The sequence below is a fragment of the Anastrepha obliqua genome, chromosome 5 (assembly GCF_027943255.1).
Source record: "Anastrepha obliqua isolate idAnaObli1 chromosome 5, idAnaObli1_1.0, whole genome shotgun sequence".
Taxonomy (NCBI): domain Eukaryota; kingdom Metazoa; phylum Arthropoda; class Insecta; order Diptera; family Tephritidae; genus Anastrepha; species Anastrepha obliqua.
This window is the reverse complement of record NC_072896.1, coordinates 46,952,507-46,976,784: the sequence shown is the minus strand read 5'-3', so window position 1 is coordinate 46,976,784 and position 24,278 is coordinate 46,952,507. Positions and strand designations below refer to the sequence as shown.

The 24,278-nt window shown below is 40.3% G+C and overlaps 1 protein-coding gene across 1 annotated transcript in view; it reads left to right on the top strand.

Annotated features, from left to right (window-relative positions):
- The window catches only part of LOC129249172 (neural cell adhesion molecule 1), a 203,246-nt gene that overhangs the window by 119,364 nt on the left and 59,604 nt on the right, over positions 1–24,278 (top strand). Inside the window, exons 6-9 of the mRNA XM_054888838.1 lie at positions 1,188–1,391; positions 2,070–2,215; positions 11,056–11,200; positions 17,650–17,780. Coding sequence (XP_054744813.1) covers positions 1,188–1,391; positions 2,070–2,215; positions 11,056–11,200; positions 17,650–17,780 — 626 coding nt within the window. The remainder of the gene's footprint in view (positions 1–1,187; positions 1,392–2,069; positions 2,216–11,055; positions 11,201–17,649; positions 17,781–24,278) is intronic.

Here is a 24,278-nt window from a genome sequence, read left to right as displayed (position 1 = left end):
TCACTTGAAGCCGATACTGATCCCCAGTGATGGTTTCGCTTGGTTTTAACAGTTCATAATAAATAACACCAACTTGGTCCCACCAAATACATAGCATAACCTTCACAGCGTGAATATTCGGCCGAGGCGACGACGTAGAAGCATGACCGGGCAGACCCCATGACTTTCTTTTCTTTGGATTGCTGTAATGAATCCATTTTTCAACACCCGTCACGATGCGATGAAGAAAACCCTCTCTTTTTTGCCGCTGGAGCAGTTGTTTATGGGCGAAAGAACGACGTTCAACATCCTTTGGTTTTAACTCATAAGGAACCCAAGTCCCATGTTTCTGAATCTTTCCCAAAGCATGCAATCGCTTGGAAATGGATTGGCGGGTAACTCCTAGTACTGCACAAGCTCTTCTTGCGTTTGACGCGGATCCTCATTGAGCAATGCCTCCAATTCAGCGTCTTTGAAGGTTTTTCGCCTTCCTTCACGCGGACGGTCGTCAACATTAAAATCATCGTCTTTGAAGCGACGGAACCAATCTCGGCACGTTGTTTCACTTAAAGCAGCATCTCCATAAACTTTTTGTAGCGCTTCAGTCACCGTCTTTTTCGAATGAAAGAGGAAAATCAACACTTCCCGCAAATGACGATTGTTCGGCACAAAATCAGACATTTTCACAGAACCAAAAGTATATGACACCAAAACAAAATCACTAATGTGTCGAAGCAGTTTGTTTACCATATGTCTAAGCTTGATTTATGACTTTTAGGTTATGTTAGAATCGACTAACACACACTGCTGGCGGCATCTGTTGACAAACAGCGGGAACTTAGTTGCGCACCTAATATAATTATATTGTTTTTTTTTTTTTGTTGAAACTACTTCTGACAAATTTTGTTAATAGTTTTTATGAAGATTATATTGATATTTTCTTGGAATGTTGAACACCTTAATTACAAAATTCAATTTCCTGTCAACTCATTGGAAGGCAAATGGATTACGTTTGATTAGAGAAACAAAAATAATCAACTACAAAATGAAATTTCCTTTTCCCGCACAAACTAATTTATTTGCAACCGCTCCGTGATAAACCTATTGAACCACTAACTTACTTACGTATATGTATTTGTTTTTCTTCTCTTTTCCTTTTCGTTACACGTCTGGTGCCATTTCAACTGCTCTTACTCTTATCCTCTCAGGCCGCCCACAACCTCAAGTACGTTGGCTTGTAAATGGACTACTTGTCGACAATCAATACGAACACAATTCCGGCGATGTTATCGAGAATAGGCTACTTTGGCCGTCGGTTCAACGGACTGATTTAAATTCCGTTTTTACTTGTCAAGCATTGAATACACAATTAGATAAGCCTAAGGAGAAAAGCTTTTTACTTGATATGCATTGTAAGTATATTTGTTTGTTGTTTTTCCGGAGCGAGGCTTTCGAGAGTAGGAGGCGAATAAACTAAAATAGCTCGTCGTCTGCCGGAACACATATGTACGTTCCCCACAGGGCAGCGCGTATGTTGAGAGCGCAAAACAAAAAAAAAACAAGCACTCAAAAAAGGAGTTTATCGAATGGGGCGAGCAGGAAGGGGTGTGAGTGGCCTCGCGGCACATGTGTGTTGGGCAAATAAAACAAAAAAAAAAACAAAAGTTCACACACATTCTGGCACATATTGTATAAGTACACAAGGCAGGACGCCTACCCAAACACGTCCTACACCTAAAAGTATGCTAACGTATTTTGATGTTCTAATTAGGCAAAGGTACTCACATGCTTGTTTGCGTAATGGTATGTGTGTGCGTATGTGGATTGTGGCTCAACGTTGCTGCATTTGAAAGGTTTTAAGGCCTCGCCACTACCGCCTGCTGCCCCCTTTGGACACATCTGCTCCTCTGCTTGTTTATTTAGCGTTTGCTGTTGTTATTGCATTTAGGTTTTTTGCTGCTATTGCAGCGCTACGCTACGCCGCATAGTTTCGCCCGTCGTCTAACTTTTTGGACTATTTTAGCACTTTTTCTGCTTGTTGTTGCAGTGATGTCTTTGTTTGTTGACTTTTTTCGTATTTGTTTTTATAGTGAAACCGCTGACGGTGAAAATAATTGAGCCACCCAATTCAATGGTGGCCGACCGCCGCTACGAAGTCATATGCGAATCAACCGGTTCACGTCCGAATGCCATCATCACCTGGTACAAGGGAAAGCGGCAGTTGAGGCGCACAAAGGTAGGTGGTGTATGCGTATAATGTTGGCCTGACAGTGCAAATGGTGTTTGTGTTGGTGTGTCGTGCGTTAAACGAGTATGTACAGTGTGCGCAAGAACTAAGCGTTTTACTTTTATGTAGGTTATACAAATACTGCGAGCACTAATGGGTATATTGATTGTAATATCATAAATAATGAAATGGGTTTAGTTTTTTGTTTACCTAATAGGACTATGGTTAAGTTCGTGCGGTTTTTTTTCGAAATTTGAAACTTTATTGACGTAAAATGGTTACAAATTTAATATTCAAAGTATTGTCCATCGCTTGCTACTACTTTTTCTCATCTTTCTGGCAATTCACGGATTCCCTTTGTGAAAAATTCGGTCGGTTTTGCCGCAATCCACGAATCGATCCATTTTTTGACTTCATCGTAATTACGGAAGTGCTGGTCAGCCAGGCCATGTTGCATCGATCGGAAGAGATAGTAATCGGATGGCGCAAGGTCTGGACTATACGGCGGGTGGGGTAGGACATCCCATTTGAGCGTTTCTAAGTATGTTTTGACCACTTGTGCAACATGTGGCCGAGCATTGTCATGTTGCAAAATAACTTTGTCGTGTCTATCGGCGTATTGCGGCCGTTTTTCTCGCAGTGCTCGGCTCAAACGCATCAATTGTCGTCGGTAGACATCCCCCGTAATCGTTTCATTCGGTTTCAGTAGCTCATAATACACAACACCCAGCTGGTCCCACCAGATACACAGCATAACCTTCAGGCCATGAATATTCTGCGCCGACGTCGATGTTGAAGCATGGCCAGGGTATCCATACGTTGCCCGACGTTTTGGATTGTCGTAATGGACCCACTTTTCATCGCCAGTCACAATTCGATGCAAAAAACCCTTTCTTTTGTGCCGTTGAAGCAGTTGTTCGCATGCCATAAAACGGCGTTCAACGTCTCTTGGCTTCAATTCATACGGCACCCAATGGCCTACCTTTCGGATCATTCCCATGGCTTTTAAACGTTTGCAAATGGTTGATTGATCAACTTCCAAAGTTTTTGCAACCTCTTCTTGCGTTTGAGCCGGATCTTGATCGAGCAATTCCTCCAATTCGGTATCCATGAACTTTGGCGGCGCACCCTCGCGTTCTTCGTCTTCCAAGCCAAAATCACCACTTTTAAAGCGTGCAAACCACTTCTGGCACGTTCGCTCAGCTAGAGCATGCTCACCATAAACTTCCACCAAGATACGATGACTTTCGGCTGCTTTTTTCTTCATATTAAAATAATGAAGAAGAATTCCCCGCAAAAACACATTATTTGGCACGAAATTCGACATTTTCAAGTGTGGTAAAAATATTGTTGTTTACGCTTCAAATAAAAAACTTATACTGACGTTTGTGCCTTACGACAGTAGCTCTCCAATGAATGTTTGGAAATGTGGATCGATGGAATAATAATCAAGTTACGCCATCTGTTGTAAAACCGCAAGGAACTTATTCATAGTCCTATTACAAAGCTAAGCAATTTAGAGGATTATACATATAATATCTATTTATTAAATATTCGGTTAGAGGAGTACGTATGGAATTCACGAACTGCATGCGTATGAGTCAAATGCAAATTACAATGAATATATTTTGGGAAATATTTGTATATTCGTTACCAATAATTCGGATCTTCCAATAAAACTATGGAAACTTAAACAAATGGCTTGTCTTTGGGTTCTTTTGAAAGACTACTGCCGTCAGGAAATATTGTTTTCCATAAAAAAATTCATGGTTTCATAATAAAAATAGGTTTTAATATTGAGCAAGATATTTTTATTGACTTAATCGTATAAAGTCCCCAAATAAAGGGTCTTTCACAAGTGACGCCTAGATGTCCGTTGTGGATAATTCCTGGAAAGTCCCTTTTTGATATATCATCTTAGACATTTGTTAAGTAGACTGAAGACTATTTTTCATTATTCAACAATGCGTTAAAATTATTGAAATTTATTATGCAAATGGTCGATCTTTAGGAACACCATATCGCGAAATTCATAAAAATACTCTTTCGAATTAGCCAACAATTGAAAGGTTGGTGAAAAAATTTCAAGAAACTGTTTCTGTCAGACGAACTGCAAGAAGTTAATTCGGGAGTCGAAAAGTTCTTCTTTTAAGGAATTCTGCGGCGGAATTGAAGCTCTAAGTGAGACAGTGAAATTGGTTGGGATCCTGGAAAGGGATCCAACCGCAAAGCTGAGGTTACTTAGGAAATCTGATGGCTCCTTCACGGAGAAGCAAAGTGAGACACTCAACTTGCCAGATCTCCGGTGAATGAAGCCGCCATTCGATTTGCCATCGCATCTTTTGGCGGTTACAAGTCCCCCGGACCAGATGGCATTTATCCTGCCATGCTGAAAGAAGGCATAGAGTCCGTGACTGCAGCCCTGACGAAAATCCTCACTGCATGTCTGGCACTGGCTTATAAACCACGCTCATGGAGGATAGTGAGGGTCGGCTTCATCTCTAAGGTTGGGAGAGATGACTACACCAGCCCCAAAAGCTTTAAACCCAGTAACATGACCTCTTTCATGCTGAAAAGTCTCGAACGGCTAGTGGAGGTGCATATGCGTCAGAAGTCGCTGAAGGTTCACCCACTCCTTCCATTTCAGCATGCCTATCAAAGCGGAAAATCCTGCGAGTCGGCGCTGCAAAACCTTGTTGCTAGGGTAAAGCAGGCCATCGATAGGAGGAATTACCCAGTGGGCATCTTTTTGGATATAGAGGGGGCTTTTGACAATGCCACTTTTGACAGTATGTGTAGGTAGCTCTGCCAGTTGACATGGCGTAGACCTGGTGCTGGTGAATTGGATTCGTTCAATGATAGCACAAAGAGTCGTCACGGTGCGGGCGAATGGGGATCTGCTGGTGTCATCCGGGGTTAATAGAGGCTGCCCCCAAGATGGTGTGCTGAATCCATTGCTCCGATGCATTATGATCGATCCTCTACTCACCACCTTAAATTATGCTGGAGTCTACACACGTTGCCTCTTCGCTTATGAACATCTGTAGAAAAGTGCAGAAAACTCTGGATATGATTTACACTTGGTGCTGTGCTAATGGGTTATCGGCAAACCCCACCAAAAATGGTATTGTTCTCTTTACCAGAAGTAGGAAGCTTGATGGGCTCTAAGTCTCTAAAGGAGTCACAATCCAGCTATCCAAAGAAATCAAACATCTTGGAGAAATCCACGATATAAACGTCTTTGGAAGTCACATGTTGAAACACAGACATCCAAAGCACTGACAGCTTTTTGGCAGTGCAAAGGTGTCTTTGGGTGCAAGGTGTCATTGCTTGCAATACCAAAACGGTTAGTTTTCTCTACACGGATGGGGAAAACAACAGTAGTAGGTTACGGTAGTTGCTTAGGTGGTGCTTTAAGCCTGGAGACCCTTTCTGATACCACTAATTTGGTCTCAATATCCTCTATAATTTCCAATGTGGTGGTGAAACTACTTCGTCTCTCGAATAAACGGTAAAATACCGTGGCTGCCGATCCGAAGTCTGCCAGACACCTGAAGAGCAAGGATTTCGAATTCTTGCAAGAGCGGGACTATGACAAAAAAACTGTTTAATATGCTCCACTACCTCCTCTTATCTGCAGCACTGGCAAAAGTCAATAGAATAAAGCTTCATACGTTTCCTACGTGTTCCCAGTAGGTAGTAGTCGATGATGAAACAAACCGCTACATTGATAGAAGGCCAATCTAGATTGATAAAAGACCTAATTTTGTGATCACTACTTTTGCAACAATACCTGTTTAGTTATCTCACAAGCGGCCTCCGTGGTATGTGTAGGTACTGTAGGTTTGTGCGATGTCGATCGACCTTACACAGATCTTACTTGAGGGTAAGGAAATGTTCACAATTGGGCAGAATTGCCCGATTTAAGATCAGTTCCAATTCTAGCCAGCTTATCCGCAATGTGGTTTACAGGAAAGTCTCTGTGTCCAGGAACCCAAAACAACAACTGCTAGTTGGTTGTTAGAGTAAATGGCGCCAGGGCGTTCAGTAACGGGCTCTCTTATTCCTACTAGCCCCATCTGAAAAATGATCCGATAGTCAGCCAAACGAAGTCTCAGATTTAGTATGCAATTGTTGGGCTGATCTCACCACTCTCCCTGCAGATTGGATCGTCACTAATACATACCTATGGTGGTAGATAGATAGGTAGGTGGGGTGGCTGTCGCAATGACACACTCAGACCTTTGGTAGGACCTATGATGGTTATACGAGTATATGTACGCCATGGAGTGCTACCCGTAATCAGCCCAATTAGTTCTGTTAGCTCATTCTTCACTATCTGACAAGAAATTTTACCATTACTAACCTTTTCAGGAAACACCTGGTTGTTTTGCAGATGTCAGTACTGCAGCAATGGCTCTCATGAGGTTTGCCATTTTAATGACTCTCTTCATCATTAGCATTACTGTCTTGTGTAGACCATTGTTTCTGCAACTATAGATCTCCACTTCGATCTCTCCTCTACTACGTTTTTTCAGTTTGTGAATCGCTATTTCTGCAGGTTAGCTTTGACCTCATCAATCCAGCGTTTACTCGGCCTCCCTCGCCCTCTACGTCCAATCGGTAGTCTATGGAACTCTTCACTGGCAGCTTTGTTTTTGGACATTCTGTGCAAATGCCCTAACCATTTTATACTTTAATCTGAGATTATAGCCATCTATAGAAAGGAGACAAAAATGATCACGGAATTTTGTTTTTAAGTACAGCGTATCTTCACGAACGTTCTATATCAGGGATTGAATAGGTACGTTAAACAAATATTAGGTGAGTACCAACGAAGTTTCAAAAGTGGAAGGTGGATTATTGATCAAAGCTTTGTAGTTTGACACAAGTTTCGTGAGTATAAACAAAGAGGGCATTCTAGATTTCTTTCGAAAGTATTGAAATAGGCAAAATTGAATACGTGCTGCGCATGCAAGGAATACCAAAACAATTGGTTTTGCTTGTAAGTTTAACTCAGTGGCAATATATGGATATGAAACGTGAACACAATTAAAAATATTGGAAAGAAGAATACTGGGTCCAGCACGAGAAGAAAATGGTTTCTATCGCAGCAGATATAATAACGAGCTTGAAAAATTCTTACGAGGTGAAAACGTCCGGTCTGTTAACTCGCAGCGCATCCAATGGCTAGGACACGTTTGCAAAGTGCCAGACGAAAAAATACCTCGCAAAGCTTTGGATGCCCACATTTATGTATGGTGAAAAGAGAAGGGGCGACCGCTGAAAAGATAGATAGACGACATTGAGGACGATCTAAAAAGCATAGGAGCGACCAAACTCCCGCTGTATGACTATGGACCGAGATACATAGAGAAAATTGTGGAGGAAACAAAGGCTCACCCCAGGTTGTAATGCTTCGTATGATGATGATGATCTTATTCTTTGACTTTTAATGAACGTATCGCATTTTCATGATGTATCAATTCAACGAGCTCGTCATTATAGCTGACTCGATATGTTCCCTCATCCAGTCGCAAGGTGCCATATATTTTTCGTAGAGCCTTTCGTTCGAATCTCAATATTTGGGCGGTGTCCTTAAGTATCCATGCCTCGCTGCTATATATTAGTATGGGCCTCACTAGCGCTTTATACATTTTCATCTTTTGAGCTCTGGATAGTAAACGAGACTCGAAAGAAATCCGTAAAGTATCCGATTATTCCTACTATGCTTGGCTATAAAATTGAGAGCGGTCCAATTGGTGAACTCTCCAAAAAACCGCAGCTCGTCATTGTTGCACAATAGGGATTTTTCAACAAATTTTGTTCATAATTCCTGAAGAAGGTAATTTTTGACCGATTTCAATAATTTTTCATTTAAAAGGCTCAATTTTTTTATTATATCAAAACACACCCTTGAATTGGTATATTTCCATCAAAAATTCGGAAAAACTTCAGAAATAAAAATTATATGTATACAAATTCGGTTTGACATTTTTTATTATATTATAGTAATACATTCCGGCAAGTAGACAAATTTACAGCCCCCTTTAGAAGTAAAATCTTCCCCTAACAACCTAAAAATTTAAGAACTTTTTTTTAAGGACAAAACCTGGAATATTAAACGGAAAATTTTCAAAAAGTGATACATGCGTTTTTGGGGTTAGATTAGATTACATTAGATTTGTGGGGGGGTTGGACAAGTCCAATCACTCAGTCAGGATACCATTGTACTTTACCCGGATAGATTTCAGTAGAAAGAATAGAGAGATAGAAAAGATAAAATGTGGGTGGTAAGTGGGAAAGATTAGTTTGAGGTCACTCTTCTCTTGGATTCATTGATGAATCTGAAGAGATCCGGAAGAGTATGAACTTTATCCATGCTCAGTATGTCGCAACCCAATATCCTAAGTTTGATTCTGGAAAACGCCGGAGAGCTACAGAGAAAAAGGTCTGCAGTGTCGTCATCCTCTAGACAGGATGACGGGGTTACTAAGTCCGAATTCGTTATTAGTTTGTCAGCACGTGGCCAAATTGAAGATCATTTCAATGCCAAACACAGAATATTCATTGGCTCTTTTTGAGGCTGCTGAATCACAGCTCGTTGTTCGTTTGTCCTTGCGAGGTCAATCCCAGCTCTACATCCATCTGGATTTATTCCAATGTAATTAAATGCCTTGTTTTTCTCTAATAATGGTCGCCCCTCGGCAGGCAATGGCAAGCCTCCGAGTGTATTTCTGCCATGTACGTCCGACCTCGTTTCACCTTGAAGCGTAGTTCAACATCAACTTATATTTCTGGATTATTTTGCAAATGTGCGCGCAGTTTTTAAGACCTTTGGAGCTGCTTGGATGCCAGTTCAGTTTAGTTGAGAAGAATTTTCGCTTCACCCCATCATCTTCAGTCTTCTTCTTCTTCTTAATTGGCGCGATAACCGCTTACGCGACTTTGGACGAGTTTAACAAGGCACGCCAGTCGTTTCTTTGTCGTGCTAATTGGTGCCAATTGGACACACCAAGTGAAGCCAAGCCCTTCTCCACCTGATCTTTCCAACGCAGAGGAGACCTTCCTCTGCTGCCATCAGCTGGTACCGCATCGAATACTTTCAAAGGCGGAACGTTTGTATCCATTCGGACGACATGGCCCAGCCAACATAGCCGCTGGATCTTTATTCGCTGCGCTATGTCTATGTCGTCGTAAAGCTCAGACAGCTCATCGTTCCATCGTCTGCGATATTCACCGTTGGCAACGCGCAAAGCTCCAAAAATCTTACGCCGAATCTTTCTCTCAAACATTCCAGGCGTCGCTTCATCAAATGTGGTCATCATCCAAACCTCTGCGCCGCATAACAGGTCAGGCCTGATAAGACACTAATAAAGTGTGATTTTTGTTCGTCGCTCTCGACTTCATTACTCAATTGCCTACTTAGTCCAAAGTAGCAGTTACTGGCTAAAGAGATTTTCCGTTGGATTCCAAGACTGACATAATTATCGATGTTAATGCTGATTCCCAGATAAAATAAGTCTCTTGCAACCTCAAAATTATAACTGTCAACAGTGACGTGGGTGTCGATATGCGAGTGCGCCGACTGTTTGTTTGAAGACAGGAGGTACTTCGTTTGGCCCTCGTTCACCACCAAACCCATTCGCTTTGCCTCTTTATCCAGTTTGGAGAAGGCAGAACTAACAGCGCCGTTGTTAAGGGCGATGATATCGATATCATCGGCACACGCCAACATCTTCAGTCTAGGGCACTAGAAATTATTCAAAATTTCGCTGCATGAATTCGCATCGTTAGAGTGAGAAGCTTCCCAGACTCTTTTCGATTCACGCATGAACAGCTGGTTGGCGTCATTATGTGGTCTTAGGTTCACATAGCAGTTGTCGAGTTAACCTGTCATTTAAAGCTTAAATTTTTGAAGTTGTTCTTTTGTTGTACATTTTTCACGTATATTTTTAAATATTTTGCCAGAGCATAATTTTTGGTTAGACTGATACAAAAGTTGAATTCAAGTTTATTTTGGGGTCATGCGCTTCATGTCATGCAAGCATTCGCTTTGTTACGCTCGTCCGCAATGCCATTGTACGTGTATGACAGCAATTTCAATACTGTAGCGTGGTCTTCTTTACCTTATTTATCAATTTTGCTTTCGCTGTGCCATTAATGGCATGCAATGTGCAGTTTTCGTTGTTTATGCGGCCATGTTTTCAGTGAACTCCCGCCTTTGATGGTGCCCTACACTTTGCATCCACGTGCGTATGTATGTGTTTTTGTTTACTGTGTTTTGGACGTGTGTGGGACGACTCAAATAAGTGGATTCGCGTAAATGTATTGCTTGTTACTTGTGTGATAATATTAGCGCACTTGCTATGTAATTTGCAATAAGCAATTTAAAAGCGGAAATGAAAATTTCACTACAAAATGTATTGCGCAATAGTTGGTAAAACGGTGGCACATAACCGCACGTAGTATGTAAATATGTATGTATGCATTGTACACATTTACATAGGCATAAGTATGTTTCGAGTGGGTAGTGCATACATTTTCATCGACTTGTTTTGTTGTATGTAAATGATGTAAGTACATATGTGTGTGTGTGTGTGTGTGGCGAGCAATAAATATGTTGCTGACGGCTCTTACAAATCCAGTGGGCGTGTATCTTACTTTCACCATTGTTGGACATAAATTTGCTGCCTAAGTGTTGAAACATATAAATCAAATGGCGTTAAATAACATGTCTAACCCAGTTGTTTGAACACGCACACACACACACATATATGCAAAACGAACACACGCAAATTTTCCTTCGAAGCACTCGATTTACATTCACATTTTTGCACCTTTTTCAGGATGATATCTCGAAGAATGTAACACGCTCCGAACTGAGTTTTGTGCCCACCACAGACGATGATGGCAAATCCATAACTTGTCGTGCTGAGAATCCCAACGTCAATGGACTTTACTTGGAGACAATGTGGAAGTTGAATGTCGTATGTAAGTAAAATAATTACTAATCGAAATATATAAAAAATCAATGTTTGCTTGCCTATTTGTCTATCCGGTACCCACTTCAATGTATACTGCTCATCCATTTGCAATGAAATTTTGGTACATTCTTGCAAGTATACCGCAGATGGCTTATGAGTTTATTAACGAGTGTCGTTCGAAAAGTCCGTGCAAGAGTTAAAACTGCTGCATTATTTGCGGTAAACCTGGGAATGCCGTGCTGGAATGGGTTGTGAGACTATCATTTGGAAGCGCATAGATTCGAATCTCCGTGCTTGGAATAGCGAAACGGTAGAAAAAGTTTTTCCCCCACAAAGTCCATGGCGACCCTCTTTACCACCTGGACAAAGGAGGTCAAACTACAACTCAAGGTAAAAGTCGATGACACACCAATTCTGACTGTTAACAATCCCAAAATTTTGGGTGTAACCTTCGACAGTTTGCTTTCCTTCTCTGCGCACACAACCGCAATTACTACTAAAGTCCAAAATCGCAACACAAAGTCCCAAATCGCTGGCCGGCAGTATTTGGGCAAAGACAAAGAATTGTTGCTATTGACATTTAAGGAAATTGGCCGGCCGGTTCTAAACTATGATGCGTCTGTCTGGTCACCTTAAACTAGTGACACGCAATGGATCAAGCTTCAGACTTGTCAAAACACTGCTATTCGGACAGCAACGGCTTGCCTCCTGGTGTCCTCTTCAACAACTTTTCAACGAGACACAGTTGCTCCCTGTAATGGAGCACAATAAACTGCTCAGCAAGCAGTTCCTGTTCGGTTGCTACCGCAGGTTTCACCTGTTCGAGCCAGAGCCGCTTCCCAGGCACGACCACCGAATGCCGTAATGGGAGTCCAGCCACCATCTACAGCAGATAAAGAGTTCCAGCTTCCCCGTGAGACCCGCATAGCACAGACACAATTATGTTCTGGATGTTGTAGCAGGTTAAACTCCTACTTATCCAGAATTGTCCCCGACATACCAAACATATGTCCTGCATGTGAAGGCACCCCTCACGACACCATCCATAGAACACCCCTCTCCCTCTGAACTCAACCTGTCAAAACAGCATATTTACTGGGCCTACCTTTAGACAAACTACGCGAAGACGACCTGTGATATACACTACACTGACAGGGCTTGTATTACGGCTACAACAACAGCAACAAACAGTTTTTTTCTAATAACGGTTGCCCCTCGGCAGGCAATGGCAAACTTCCGAGTATATTTCTGACATGAAAAAGTTTTTCATAAAAAAACCATCTGCGTTTTGGAGGCGGCATAAAACTGTAGGTCCCTCCATTTGTCGAACAACATCAAGACGCACACCGCAAATAGGAGGAGGAGCTCAGCCAAGGAAATAACAAAAGTCTACACTCTAATTATTTATGTTATTATTTAATTGTTTGGGGTCAACTTTTTCTATTTTTCGCCATAGTCTCCTTTTAGACTTATACACTTCGTCCAAAACTGTTCTAGGTTGTTGATCTCTTCCGAATAATAGGACTTATGCAACTCTGAAAAATAGCCATTCGTTTCTACACTCACCTTCTCGTTTGAATAAAGTATTTTTCCCACCAGCCATTTCCTTAAATTGGGGTCACTATCAGGTGAAGTATAATAAATGTTGCTTGGCTACTTGGAAATCAAGTATCAAATTGAGCTAAGAAACCGAGATTATAGCACAGCACTAGTACGTGTGGGTAACCAATAGAATGCCACTCTTAAAAATATAAGAAGAGCAGAAGTAAGATGTGCTATTTAGTATGGAGTGGTATGTAAAATGGCTTAGAATGACACTCAGAATATCTATACACGAGATTCTATTTAAGCCAAGTATGCAAATCTTATTGGATTTTTTCACCCTAAAACATGAATTAGAGTTAGCCACTCCTACATGGAATACGTCTTTATGTTGTTGTATGAATCCAATTCCAAGTATGGAAATTTGTTACTTCTGGTTCTTTTACGGGGACTATAGAAAACCTCTTAAAGCTTAAGCTAAAGTTGGAAAATAAAAATATGTATTTTGTAGCTTATGCATAAATAAAATATTTTTTTCGGGGCTAGGTACATACAGTTTGTCAAGAAAATGTTTTGACATACTAAAATATTCAAGTCATCTGCACTTCTCTAACTGAAATCATCGCTTCTTATTGAATTTAGAGAGCTTTTCAAACTTTTTATTAATTTACATAGTTACCAGTACTTCATAAGACTAAACTGTTTGAACCAAAACAAGCTAAAACAAAAATACAAAAACAAAACAAATGCTTCTTTCAGCTGTCATGAAAGTGGTTTAAATATATATTTTCGACATCGTTGGCTAAAATGATTTCATATGCTGTTACCTACTAGGTTTGGCCAATAAGTATGATTAAAACCAAAATTGAGAGGGGAACTTCGGCTGCTACGTCACGGGAATATTCGCCAGCCGAAATTTGCACGATATTTCAAATATATTCACACACTCGTCCAAGCCCATATTCACACACTCGTTAAATCTCTCGTTATTGAGATGGCAACGAAGTGACATGGTGTTAATTTTTTTCATATATCACAACAACATATATCACTAACACAACTCCTGCTATGTTAGCTCAACCGATGATTCTATCAGATTCGCTGAGAGCCGGCTGATATTGGCGACACCATTAAACATTTTTTTGACCAGGGTTACACACGCCTTAGTCATCAATTACACATGAAGTGATCGTAAAAGTGATTTGTTAATCAAAATGTATAATATCAAATCATACGTAAATTATTTTGTGAGCAACGCAGAAATCTCTCAAAAACGGACATCGTTTGAAGTGATTTTGTCGGTCTATTATAATTATTCAATAGTTAAAAGTATGCAATAGATATCAGAAATGATAAATTATTTATGACATAATAAATCGTGTAAAAAATGAGAGTAGGGTACAGCCAAAATCTGCAAGTGGAAGATTACGGGAAATAACTGACCTCACTGAACGTATTTCATTGGGAAAAGTAGCCGTAAACCCACAGATTTCTTTGAGAAATTTTGATAGTGAGATTTGAGATAAGTGTTGGGTCGAAGTTTCTCATGAAACAGTACATCAATTTTTGCAAAAGCTCGATTATAATACTTCATGAATTGCTCGAAAGAAGCCTTTGCTCTGTGCACAAAATATTGGAAAGCGTTTGTCTTTCGCTAGAACGTACCTAGCTCAGGCAAGCTCCTACTCGGACTATGTGATATTCTGCGATGAGACTAAAATCAAACAACGATGGACCCTGCAGAGTGTGAAGGCAGCCATTCAAAACACTGGAATACCGACAGTGAACTTTGGGAAAGTTGCAGTCCTGGTGTGGGGATGCATATCCAGCAAGGGAATGGGTGATTTGTTGGTTATAGTGGATAAAATGGATGCGCGACAATATCTGAATATTTTTCAAAGTGATTCGATAAATTGACATCAAACCTTAGTTTAAATTCTACCAGTGCAACGATCCAACACATAAGGTCAATATGGTCAGAATGGGGCTTCCTTTTAATTGCAGTAAAGTATTGGATGCAAATGCTCCGTCTCTGAAAGAATTCGATACGGTACCAGCTGGTGGTAGCAGAGCAAGAAGCATGATTCAATAATAAAAGGTTTGCTCAGTAAGCAGCTTTCTCATTCCCTCTTGACAAATCGGCTCCCTTAGCAAGGCTCTGGGTTGTTAACTCTAGAAATGTTTAGTAAAAGTGGAAGAAATGTAAAATTTGTAGGAAAAACATTTCGTTTTCAAAAGGGTGTATAAGCACTTGCTCGGTATGTGAATAACCAAGACGATATGGAAAACATACTGACATACAGCTTAAATCAGGATATCACAAAGCATCTTTTTAGGGCAATGAACGTGAAAGATGGACGTTTTGACAATTTGAGTCCAATGCCTTTCAAATACAGGTAGGGGAAGTACTACGCTACTTTAAAGATACATAAGTTACCAACAAGAGCTCATTTAGCAATATGTAACTAATCATAGCCTCCTGATGGCAGATGGCTTTTTATGAGGAGTTTTTTCATGGCAGAAATACACTCGGAGGTGTGCCATTGCCTGTAGAGGAGCCTCTGCTATTACAAACACATTTTCTATCATTTGGTGTTTCATGCCCGTGGTAGTTTGTCAAGTAGTTAGGAAAGAATAATCGCAACTTGAGGGTCACAACTCCAAACTTACGTGGGCATAGCATTAGGTAATATAATAGCTTCATATTGGTAAAATTTCCCAACTTCGTGATCAGTTTTCAATTTAAAAATTAATTCTCAACAATATCAATTTGGGTTTTACTTCATAACATTTTTTTTATATCATTCTTGGCAATTTCTGTTTGTACCAGTTATAATTTAAGTAAAAAGAAAACTTTTTTGCTACCATTTTTACCAAAAAGGTATTTAATTTTTCCACTTTCTACGCCCTTCTTAAATGCGAACTTTTGTAAGAGAGTGTAAAAATTCTAATGTCACAAGTGAGCAAACCTTTAATCATTGAATCATGAGCAAGAAGAAGGCCTCCTCTGCGTTAGGTATATTTAAGAAAAAAAGTTGCAAAAAAACAATTAAAATGTGAAGCTGAGCTCTAAGACGTTATTTGCGAGGAATGGCACGAGATACCCCTATGACTATCAATAATTTATTCATTTTGTGAGAAGCAGACTGCAAGGAGTTCTGGATGCTCGTTAAAGCCATGCAAAGTATTGATTCATATTTGAGTTTTTAAAACATATAACTCAAAGCTATTATCTGCCAATGTACAAAGACTTTCTTGACAGCTGTTTTTGAAGTGTGTATTGTTTTTGTTTTTCACTGTTGTGTTACTCTTAAACATAACAGCTGTATTTTTCTACTTATGAATTATTAATAGTTGCAAACTAAATTGAAAGAAAACCATCAAAAATGCATTTCTTCATAAATTTCGCTAAATTAATAGATGTCAAAACACTTCCTTGACAAACTGTATATTGTTAGGTTGGTTATTATAGGTATTTAAGCAAAAAACAATAATTACATCAATAAGTAAATCAATTATACCTATGTTCGCCGTTGCTATTTATAACCTCTTTCCACCTCTCGACCAATTTGCTGATGCCGTTCCGCCAAAAATCGACTGGTTTGATCTCAAAGAAGTTGTAGTGCCAGTTTTTAAGGAACTCTTTGTTATCGAAGGTAACGCCCTTCATACGGTTTGACAGGGAGCGGAAAAGATGGTAATCAGTCGGTGCAAGGTCCGGAGAATACGGCGCATGCTGAAGCAAGTGGAGGGCGACTTGTGCAACACGGGGCCTGGCGTTGTCGTGAAGGAGTATGGTTTGACCATAACGATCGGCTCTTTTCAGTCGAATAGCCTCATTCACGCGGTGTAGCTGGGCAATGTAGAGCTGCCCGTTGACCGTGGCTTTCTTTTCGAGCATTTCGCAGTATTCGAAAGGGAATGCACTAGCATCCCAGTCCCATCAAACAGATATCATAATCTTCTTTGGATGAAGTTCCGGATTGACTCTCGGCTTTGGCGTATTATCTGGACCCACCCACTACTTCCTTGCTTTATATTTATGTATAGGCCCCACTTCTCATCTTCCATCACGATTCGGAAAGCGCGTTTATATCCGCGTGTATCCTAACACGGCAGTCGGTTTTACGTAACCGTAACGAATCGGATTTATAACCGGCCATGGACTGTTATTTCAGCAGCATTCTCCGTATGTGTATGGGGCGCCATTCTTTGTTTTTTCGTTAATCTCGTGTGGTACCCAGGCTCCCAATATTTCCTTAGATCCCATTGAATGAAGGTGATAGAGAATCGTTTTATGATCGTAGCTTATTTTTTCCGCCAATTCGTGACTGGTTTTGCGACCGTTACCCTTCAAAAGTGATTTGAAACGTTCTTCATCGAATTCAGAAGGTCTTCTGCTGCGGGACCTGTCACGACGTCAAAGTTGCCATATTTGAACTTTGCAAACCATTTCCATGTTGTGGAGTCGCCTATGACAGCTTCTCCTCCACACACCTCGCAATTGCCCCGGGCTGCTTCGTTAGCTTTTTGACCTCAATGAAAAGCAAAGAAAAGAAGGTGTCGAAAATGTTTATTCTTGTCTACTGGATATTCCATTTCTAAGCCTCAAAACTAATAAAAAACTAATTAACTCAAAAATACAATCGACATAGTTTTGTAGAGTTCTATCGAATGAATACTTACCCGTCGTCAAACAGCTAACAAATTGTTGTAAATTAAAAGAGAATATAAAAACGCTACGAGCGTATTCCCCAACCCAATATATTATTTGTAAGAGTAGATAGAGTTATTTCCCGGCTCTAATTATAGTTGTGCCGAATTATCGATATTCATCATTTTTAGTAGTTGTATTTATATTTATTGTCGTTTCAATTTCTAAATATATACGTCCATATAATATTTCTCACATAGATCCACCTCTGGTAACACTACGACTGGGTTCCACTCTAACTCCCGACGACATTAAAGAAGGTGACGATGTATATTTTGAGTGCCACGTACAATCGAATCCTCAATGGCGGAAGCTCTTGTGGTTACATAATGTAAGTAATTTGTTAAGGGAATGTGGTAAATATTTACACAATTATATATGTGTATGTATGCGTGTATATATGTGTGTGTACATCTCTATGTATTTTTATGGAAGCGCACAAATTAAACTACTGCAGGTGCATAGGAATGCATGTGTGTATGTACGTGTATGTGTGTGTGTATTTGCGGAAGTGGGACAGTAGCTAAGAGACAGAACATTTAATGGTCTGAGCAGAACTCAGTCAAAGCACAGTTTGGTTCTTGATGGAATGATAAGGTGTTGTAAGCATAAGGAGTGAAGTGCGTACAGTGTTGGGAAAAATAATGGAATAAGGGCCTTTCGTCCAGTGTTTAGTACTATTTTGCATGTTTCATCAACTTCAATTTCATTAAGTTTTTTAAATAACTCTAATTCATATCCTATTTTTGGAAGATATAATAAAACTTGGTACTATTTTAAAATGTGCCTGAAAAAAGTTTTTGAAAAATGGTGCTATTTTAAAAATGAAGCTTCGGGACTAAATTGTATGAAATTTTATATACAAAGTGAAGTTTAAAATAAACAAGACTGGCGTCATAAAAATGTTTTTGATGGCGCCATCTTTTTAATTAGTTAGGGCGTTGGAAGTTACATCCCTAGCTGCTTCTAGTGAAAGCTTGGCTGAACTTCGGTTGAAGCGAAGTTATTGCATCTAAAGTGTCAGTATGTTTGTGTCATTGATACAAAAATGAGTTTCGAACAAAGAACTAATATCAAATTTTGTTCTAAAATCGGTAAAACGTTTACCGATACATTTGAATTGATGAAAAAAGTTTATGACGATAATTGTCTATCTCGTACCAGAGTTCGTGAGTGGTTTACACGTTTCTTTCAGAGATGGTTATGACAATGAGCATACGGGCCGCCCAAAATCAGTAATCACCAAAAACTCCATCGAAATTGTTCGTAAATTTATCAAAAATGAACCGACATCATCGGTGAAATTCATGGAATCGGAATTGAATATCTCCAAAACATCGATTTATCGCATTTTATTTGATCATTTGGGCTTACGAAAGGTCAACATTCGAAAGACCTCAATAAAGAGGCGAGAAAAGACGAGAACTTCCTTTACAACATTGTAACTGATGATGATGAAACTTGGCGTTTCCAACATGAACCTGAAAGTCAGTTTCAAAGTGCTGTATGGAAGGCCCCAGAGGAGCCACCACCCAAAAACTCGCGTTTGGAAAAATTAAAGATCAAGTTGATGCTCATTTGTTTTTACGTTTCCAAGCGAATTGTCCACAAGGAGTTCATGCCAAGGGCCCAAACCGTCAATGCAATTTTCTATCTTCGCGTTTTAAAGTGTTTTGCACCGCATTCGTCGAATTCGCCGTGAATACCGCAAAGGAGGAAGCTTGCGCTTATTGCATGATAATGCACCACCTCATCGATCCACTATTGTGCCTGATTCTTTGACTAGAAATCGCATTTTAACCATCAATCACTCACCGTATTCGCCCCTGATATGGCTCCCTGTGAATTTTATCTTTTCGAAAGATTGCATATGGCCATGTAGGGAAAACGTTTTGCGTCCGTAGAGGTCATCCAAAGCGCTTGTACCGACATTCTGAAGGACATTCCGGTCAATGAACTGAAACACTCTTTCGAAAAGCTTTTAGATCACGCAAAACAGTGTATCGAAGTCAGAGGAGACTATTTTTAATAAATAAACTCGAAGTTATCAGAACAAAGCTCTTGTTATTTCTATTTGAGCTCTTACAAAAATTTGATAATTTCAATATCTTGCTGCACGGCTATTCTCTTTGATTAGTCGTTCGTTGCTTCGGTGCTTTGACTTAACTATTACTTAGCGTAGAAACTTTTTTGAGTGGAATGCGAGGATTTTCAATTCTTCTTTGCTTGTAGTTTTCAGGGACTTTCATCCTCTTCCTTGGCTTCCAATGTTCCACCTTCACATAAATTTTCACCCTAGAGGTAGTATCTCCTTTGAATATGGAGGCACTAACGTTTCGTATACCGTGACGTAATTAGCCGCGCAATTTTTGACCTTTGTCAGAAATATTGGGCTTAGGTATTCGTCCGAATAGCTAACCCAAATCATGATATGGCCTATTTTTTGTTCTTGGGCAATTGCTTTCCATTTAGTTTTTCTATAGTATTTTTCCATTCCATTTTTTTTCATCCAACCAGAACATATTTTTCCATTTTTCTGACAAGTTCATATCTATAAGTTTTTTTAATGCTTATTAGCTAGCAGAGTCTAACTGGTTCCATGAAAAAATACAATGCCTTAATTGAATTGGCTACTCTAAATCGACTGCCACAAAAACTTAACCTAACCTAGCTAGCAGTTCTTACAATAAAATTCGGTTAACTTTAATTCTTCCTATCTCTCTATTTAAAAAAAGAAAATTGCATAACAGCTTTGATACAATTGATTAGGAAACTCTCGTTAGGAATGTTGCTATTTTGTTTTCCAACACTGTATCTACGTAAAATATCGCAAAGCTTGAGTAGTCACTACGATTGCGTTGCTTTCATAGACTACGCTTTGGGATTGTCTACACTTTGCAAGTGTGCGGATGTCGCATATGTATGTGTGCGTGTAGGTAAGCCGCCGTATCTTAGTTTGCTGCAATCGGGAATATTCTCAAACCACCGGGAATTTCCGTAAATATTCCGCCACAGAAAGCACTTTTAGTAAATGAAAAATTCCCATAGACGCAGATAGATAACTAGCGTAGCCATCTGTTTGAATAAATATGTGGCGCATGTATGTATGCACGAGTATGTGCCTTACATGTACCATTGAAGATATGGAGTGTCACAAAAGTAATCAGAAGTTTTGTTTTTTAACGAGAAATACCAAGAAATGTTATATTATTTTGATTTTACATTTACGAAGGTAATATTTAAAATACGTCACGAAGGAAGAATAAGCTATTTTTTCTACATTTACTGCTTTAGCATGGAGTTTTTAAGGTATTAGGCTTAGGGATTTTAAACCATCATAAAATAAACGTTTGTTTTTAAGTTATAGAAGTAAGAGATAGCGCCAAATGTTTAGGTTTAATTCATGACAAGAAACTAAATTGGAACATAAATGCAGAGGACCGAGTAAGGGAAGCTGAAATTTGAAAGGTCGAGCCAAGAGGTATCGAGGGATTTGGTAACTCCTAGGCTAAAAACCCCATTGCATTTAAAGCTCTGGAGAGTGAAAGGGTAGATAGTAAAGGAGGAAAGAAGGGAAATAACAGAAGGGAAAAGATAGGATAGAATAGAAGAATAGAGGTAGTTAGACCTGTGAGAATTTGCCAGACTCTTTGGCAAACCAGAAAACATACTCCAGTTTGAGAGATCGAATATTATTTGTTCTCACGACATCGAAACCTTAAATTCGTAGCCTTGCTCAAGCAAATGTGGGACACACACGGTGAAAATGCGCAATGCTATCCGCCTCATCTATGTAAGACAGGCAAATCGAGTCCTCAATGATTCCAATGGTGGTCATATGCTGATCCCATGAACTGTGTCCCGTATTAATACCGACCATCAACCGAACGTCTTTTTTTCCAAGTTTTAGAAGAAATTCCGACCGTTTTCTGTTCGGACTTGTTACAAAGCACTTTGCAGTTCTCCAGCGTTTAAGACCGGACTTGAACCCCGTAGTGCCCGGGAACCCATATAAGTACGGGCTTATTCTGCCTTCAAATATTCTTAAACAATCCTTGAGGTTTGCTTTGCGTTTTCCAGAGTCTTTAGTGCAACCTGACTGTCACTAAAGACTCCAAGCTGTTTCTCGCTGCATGTGCTCTCGAATATACATTCGGCTACTTTCAGAATGCAAAAATTTCCGTTTGGAAAACAGTTTCCATGCTTCTCATACCGTAGCGATACTTAATAATATCGTTTAAGTATGATACCATTCGGCCCCAAACCCTAATTCATTCTTGGACCCATCGGTAAGTAAAATATACGTCAAACCTCTTTCAATGCACTCTGGATTGCTCCATTGTTCACGCCTCACATCAAATTTCCTTCGAAATGAAACTATGGTATAAGGTCGCCCTTAGGTGGATACTGCTCAGATAGCATCTTAAAGAATTCTCTGTGTCCCGAAGTTCCGTCTTCATGCCAGAGGCTATATTTATGCAGTCTAAACATTGTGTTTATTGCTTCCTGCTGTATCTTAAGATCCAAAAGGAGCAAATCAAGCTTGGCATTTAGGGCATCGCCGAAGGTTGTACTCATGGCAGCCGTAATGCATAAACAAACATTTCTTTGCAGCTTGTGTAGTTGCCGAAGTGTGGGCTTAACCATAGTGCGTCTCCACCAAATCACAAAAGCACAAGCGATGATTGGTCTGATAAGTGCTGTGTATATCCACCAGACCACAGCAGGTGTCAGACCTCAGGGTTTGCCAAAGGCTCTACGACATTCTTGAAAGATCCTCAATGAGCGATCCACCTTCAGCGAAGAATATGTTCCTCAGTCAGCTTCTTATCCAAGATTGCTTCTAGAAAGAAAGTAAGAGAATCTACTCTTGCTCCAGGTAGGTAGGTAGGTAGGTAAGATGGCAAGAGTACCCCAGGTACGCTACAAGTGCACTTACGTGTCGTTTTGATACCATAAAGTACTTCACACGGTCCTCAGCGTCCCGCTCGTGCGCTTTACCGGCTTGTTCAATCTTGGCAATCTTTGCCAGAATGAATTTCGCCCTCAGGTAGCGCGCTTTGAGCAGGGTACCGGACGACTTCTTATTCTTTTTCTTTTTGGTGACCTTCGCAGTGGTCACCGGGGCATCATTGCCAGGGGTCACCTTGGTGGCCTTACCAGAGGCCCCCAAGGAAACCTTTCCAGAGGCCGCCTTGATTACCTCACCAGAGGTCGTCTTGGTAGCCGACTGGAGAAGGCTTGGTCTTAGAAGCGGGGTGCTGTGTTTTGCACCGCTCGAACATGGCTCGACGATCCTTTCCTGGCTGGAAACCAGAAGATCGTCCTCGGAGAGAGTGCCCAGCACACTCTCCGTTAACTCCTTAACTTCTTCTTTTGTTTTTTTATTTTTAGAATCCATTAGCTTTTTGGTCCCACGAGTAGGCACGAAAGGGGTGGTCCGCCACGGCAGAGCCGGCATGCCGTGGTAAGACACTTAATACAACCGACCTAGCCTGGGCGTCGGAGGGGATCGTTAAAGACTGGTTATTTGGACACTACCAGCCATGCAGCTCGCGGCATGGGTACCTCGACACCTTAGCTTAAAGTGCTGACAAGGTTGTACCGCCTTGTCACCGGTCGATAGAGCCTCGTTAGCGAAAACAGGGAGTACCAAGTCCAGGGCATCAGGTCCTGGACAGTGGGTAGAGGTTGCCAATTGGAGAGGAGTGGCTATATTGTTCGCATCACTTTCCCATTTAACCCCCCATCTTGCTCTATTTTCATACAAAAAACCCATAGGACACAGATGGGGTCTTTCTCCGAAGAACGCTTATTTGCTGTAAGGACCGCTATCAGACCTATCCTCCTTTACGGGATAATAGTCTGTTGGACGACTCTCGACAAGACTACGATTAGAAACAGGTTTCAGAATGTTCAACGTATGGCGTTTATACTAGCGCGGGGGTACTCTTGAAATCACACCCTTTGATGCTCGAATACTTTTTCTTCTTACCTCCCCCAGACTTGGTTGGTAAACAGAATGCAGGTAACACTATTGCTCGGCTTACTGCAACTAATCAAGTTTGCGATTTAGGTGTTGGATACTCTGCCATATCAATCAGTCTGGGTCTAACTAATCTTGTGGGCTATTGTTTGAATGAACTGTATTTTAATAGCTTATTGAGTATTAGAATTCGAGCTAGGCGTGGATGTATTGACAATATATCTGGTCGGAAAAACTGCTACGGTTCTTTACTGCGGTCACAAACTGCGTAGTATAAGTAGAATTGTCACTTCAATCAACACGAGATGGCTGACATGTAAGGCTACAAAAAAAATTCGGGCAAAATGGCACTTCAGGCGATCAAAGGCGCTACTTAATCGGCCAAGGTTAAGGTATGTTAGTTGCTTTGATGACAGGTCACTATCTCCTAGGTCGACATGCTCAGAGACTTAACGTACCTCATTTCGACTATTGCCGAAGCTGCAAGAATGAGGAGAAGGAAGAATCTGTCAGGCATCTGCTCTGTCACTATTTTGCGTGGCATGCCACTGAGTTTACATATATACTTAGGCTCATAAAAATTGCTCGAATCGATAAGCCCGTGTATTCTTTACTTAAAATTCTTACTTTTCGGTTACATTTGTAGGTAGCAGAACGATCACATCCCGTGCTTACAACACATAAAATCGCTTTCTTTTCGAAAACAAAATATAAAACGCGCTACTTATGTACTAACTTTCATATATGGTGTATGTATGTATGTATGTCTATGGACTTTAGAGCTTAGCATAATTATTATTCATATCGAACAAACGTTTTAAAATTTATATTTGTTCATTTTTT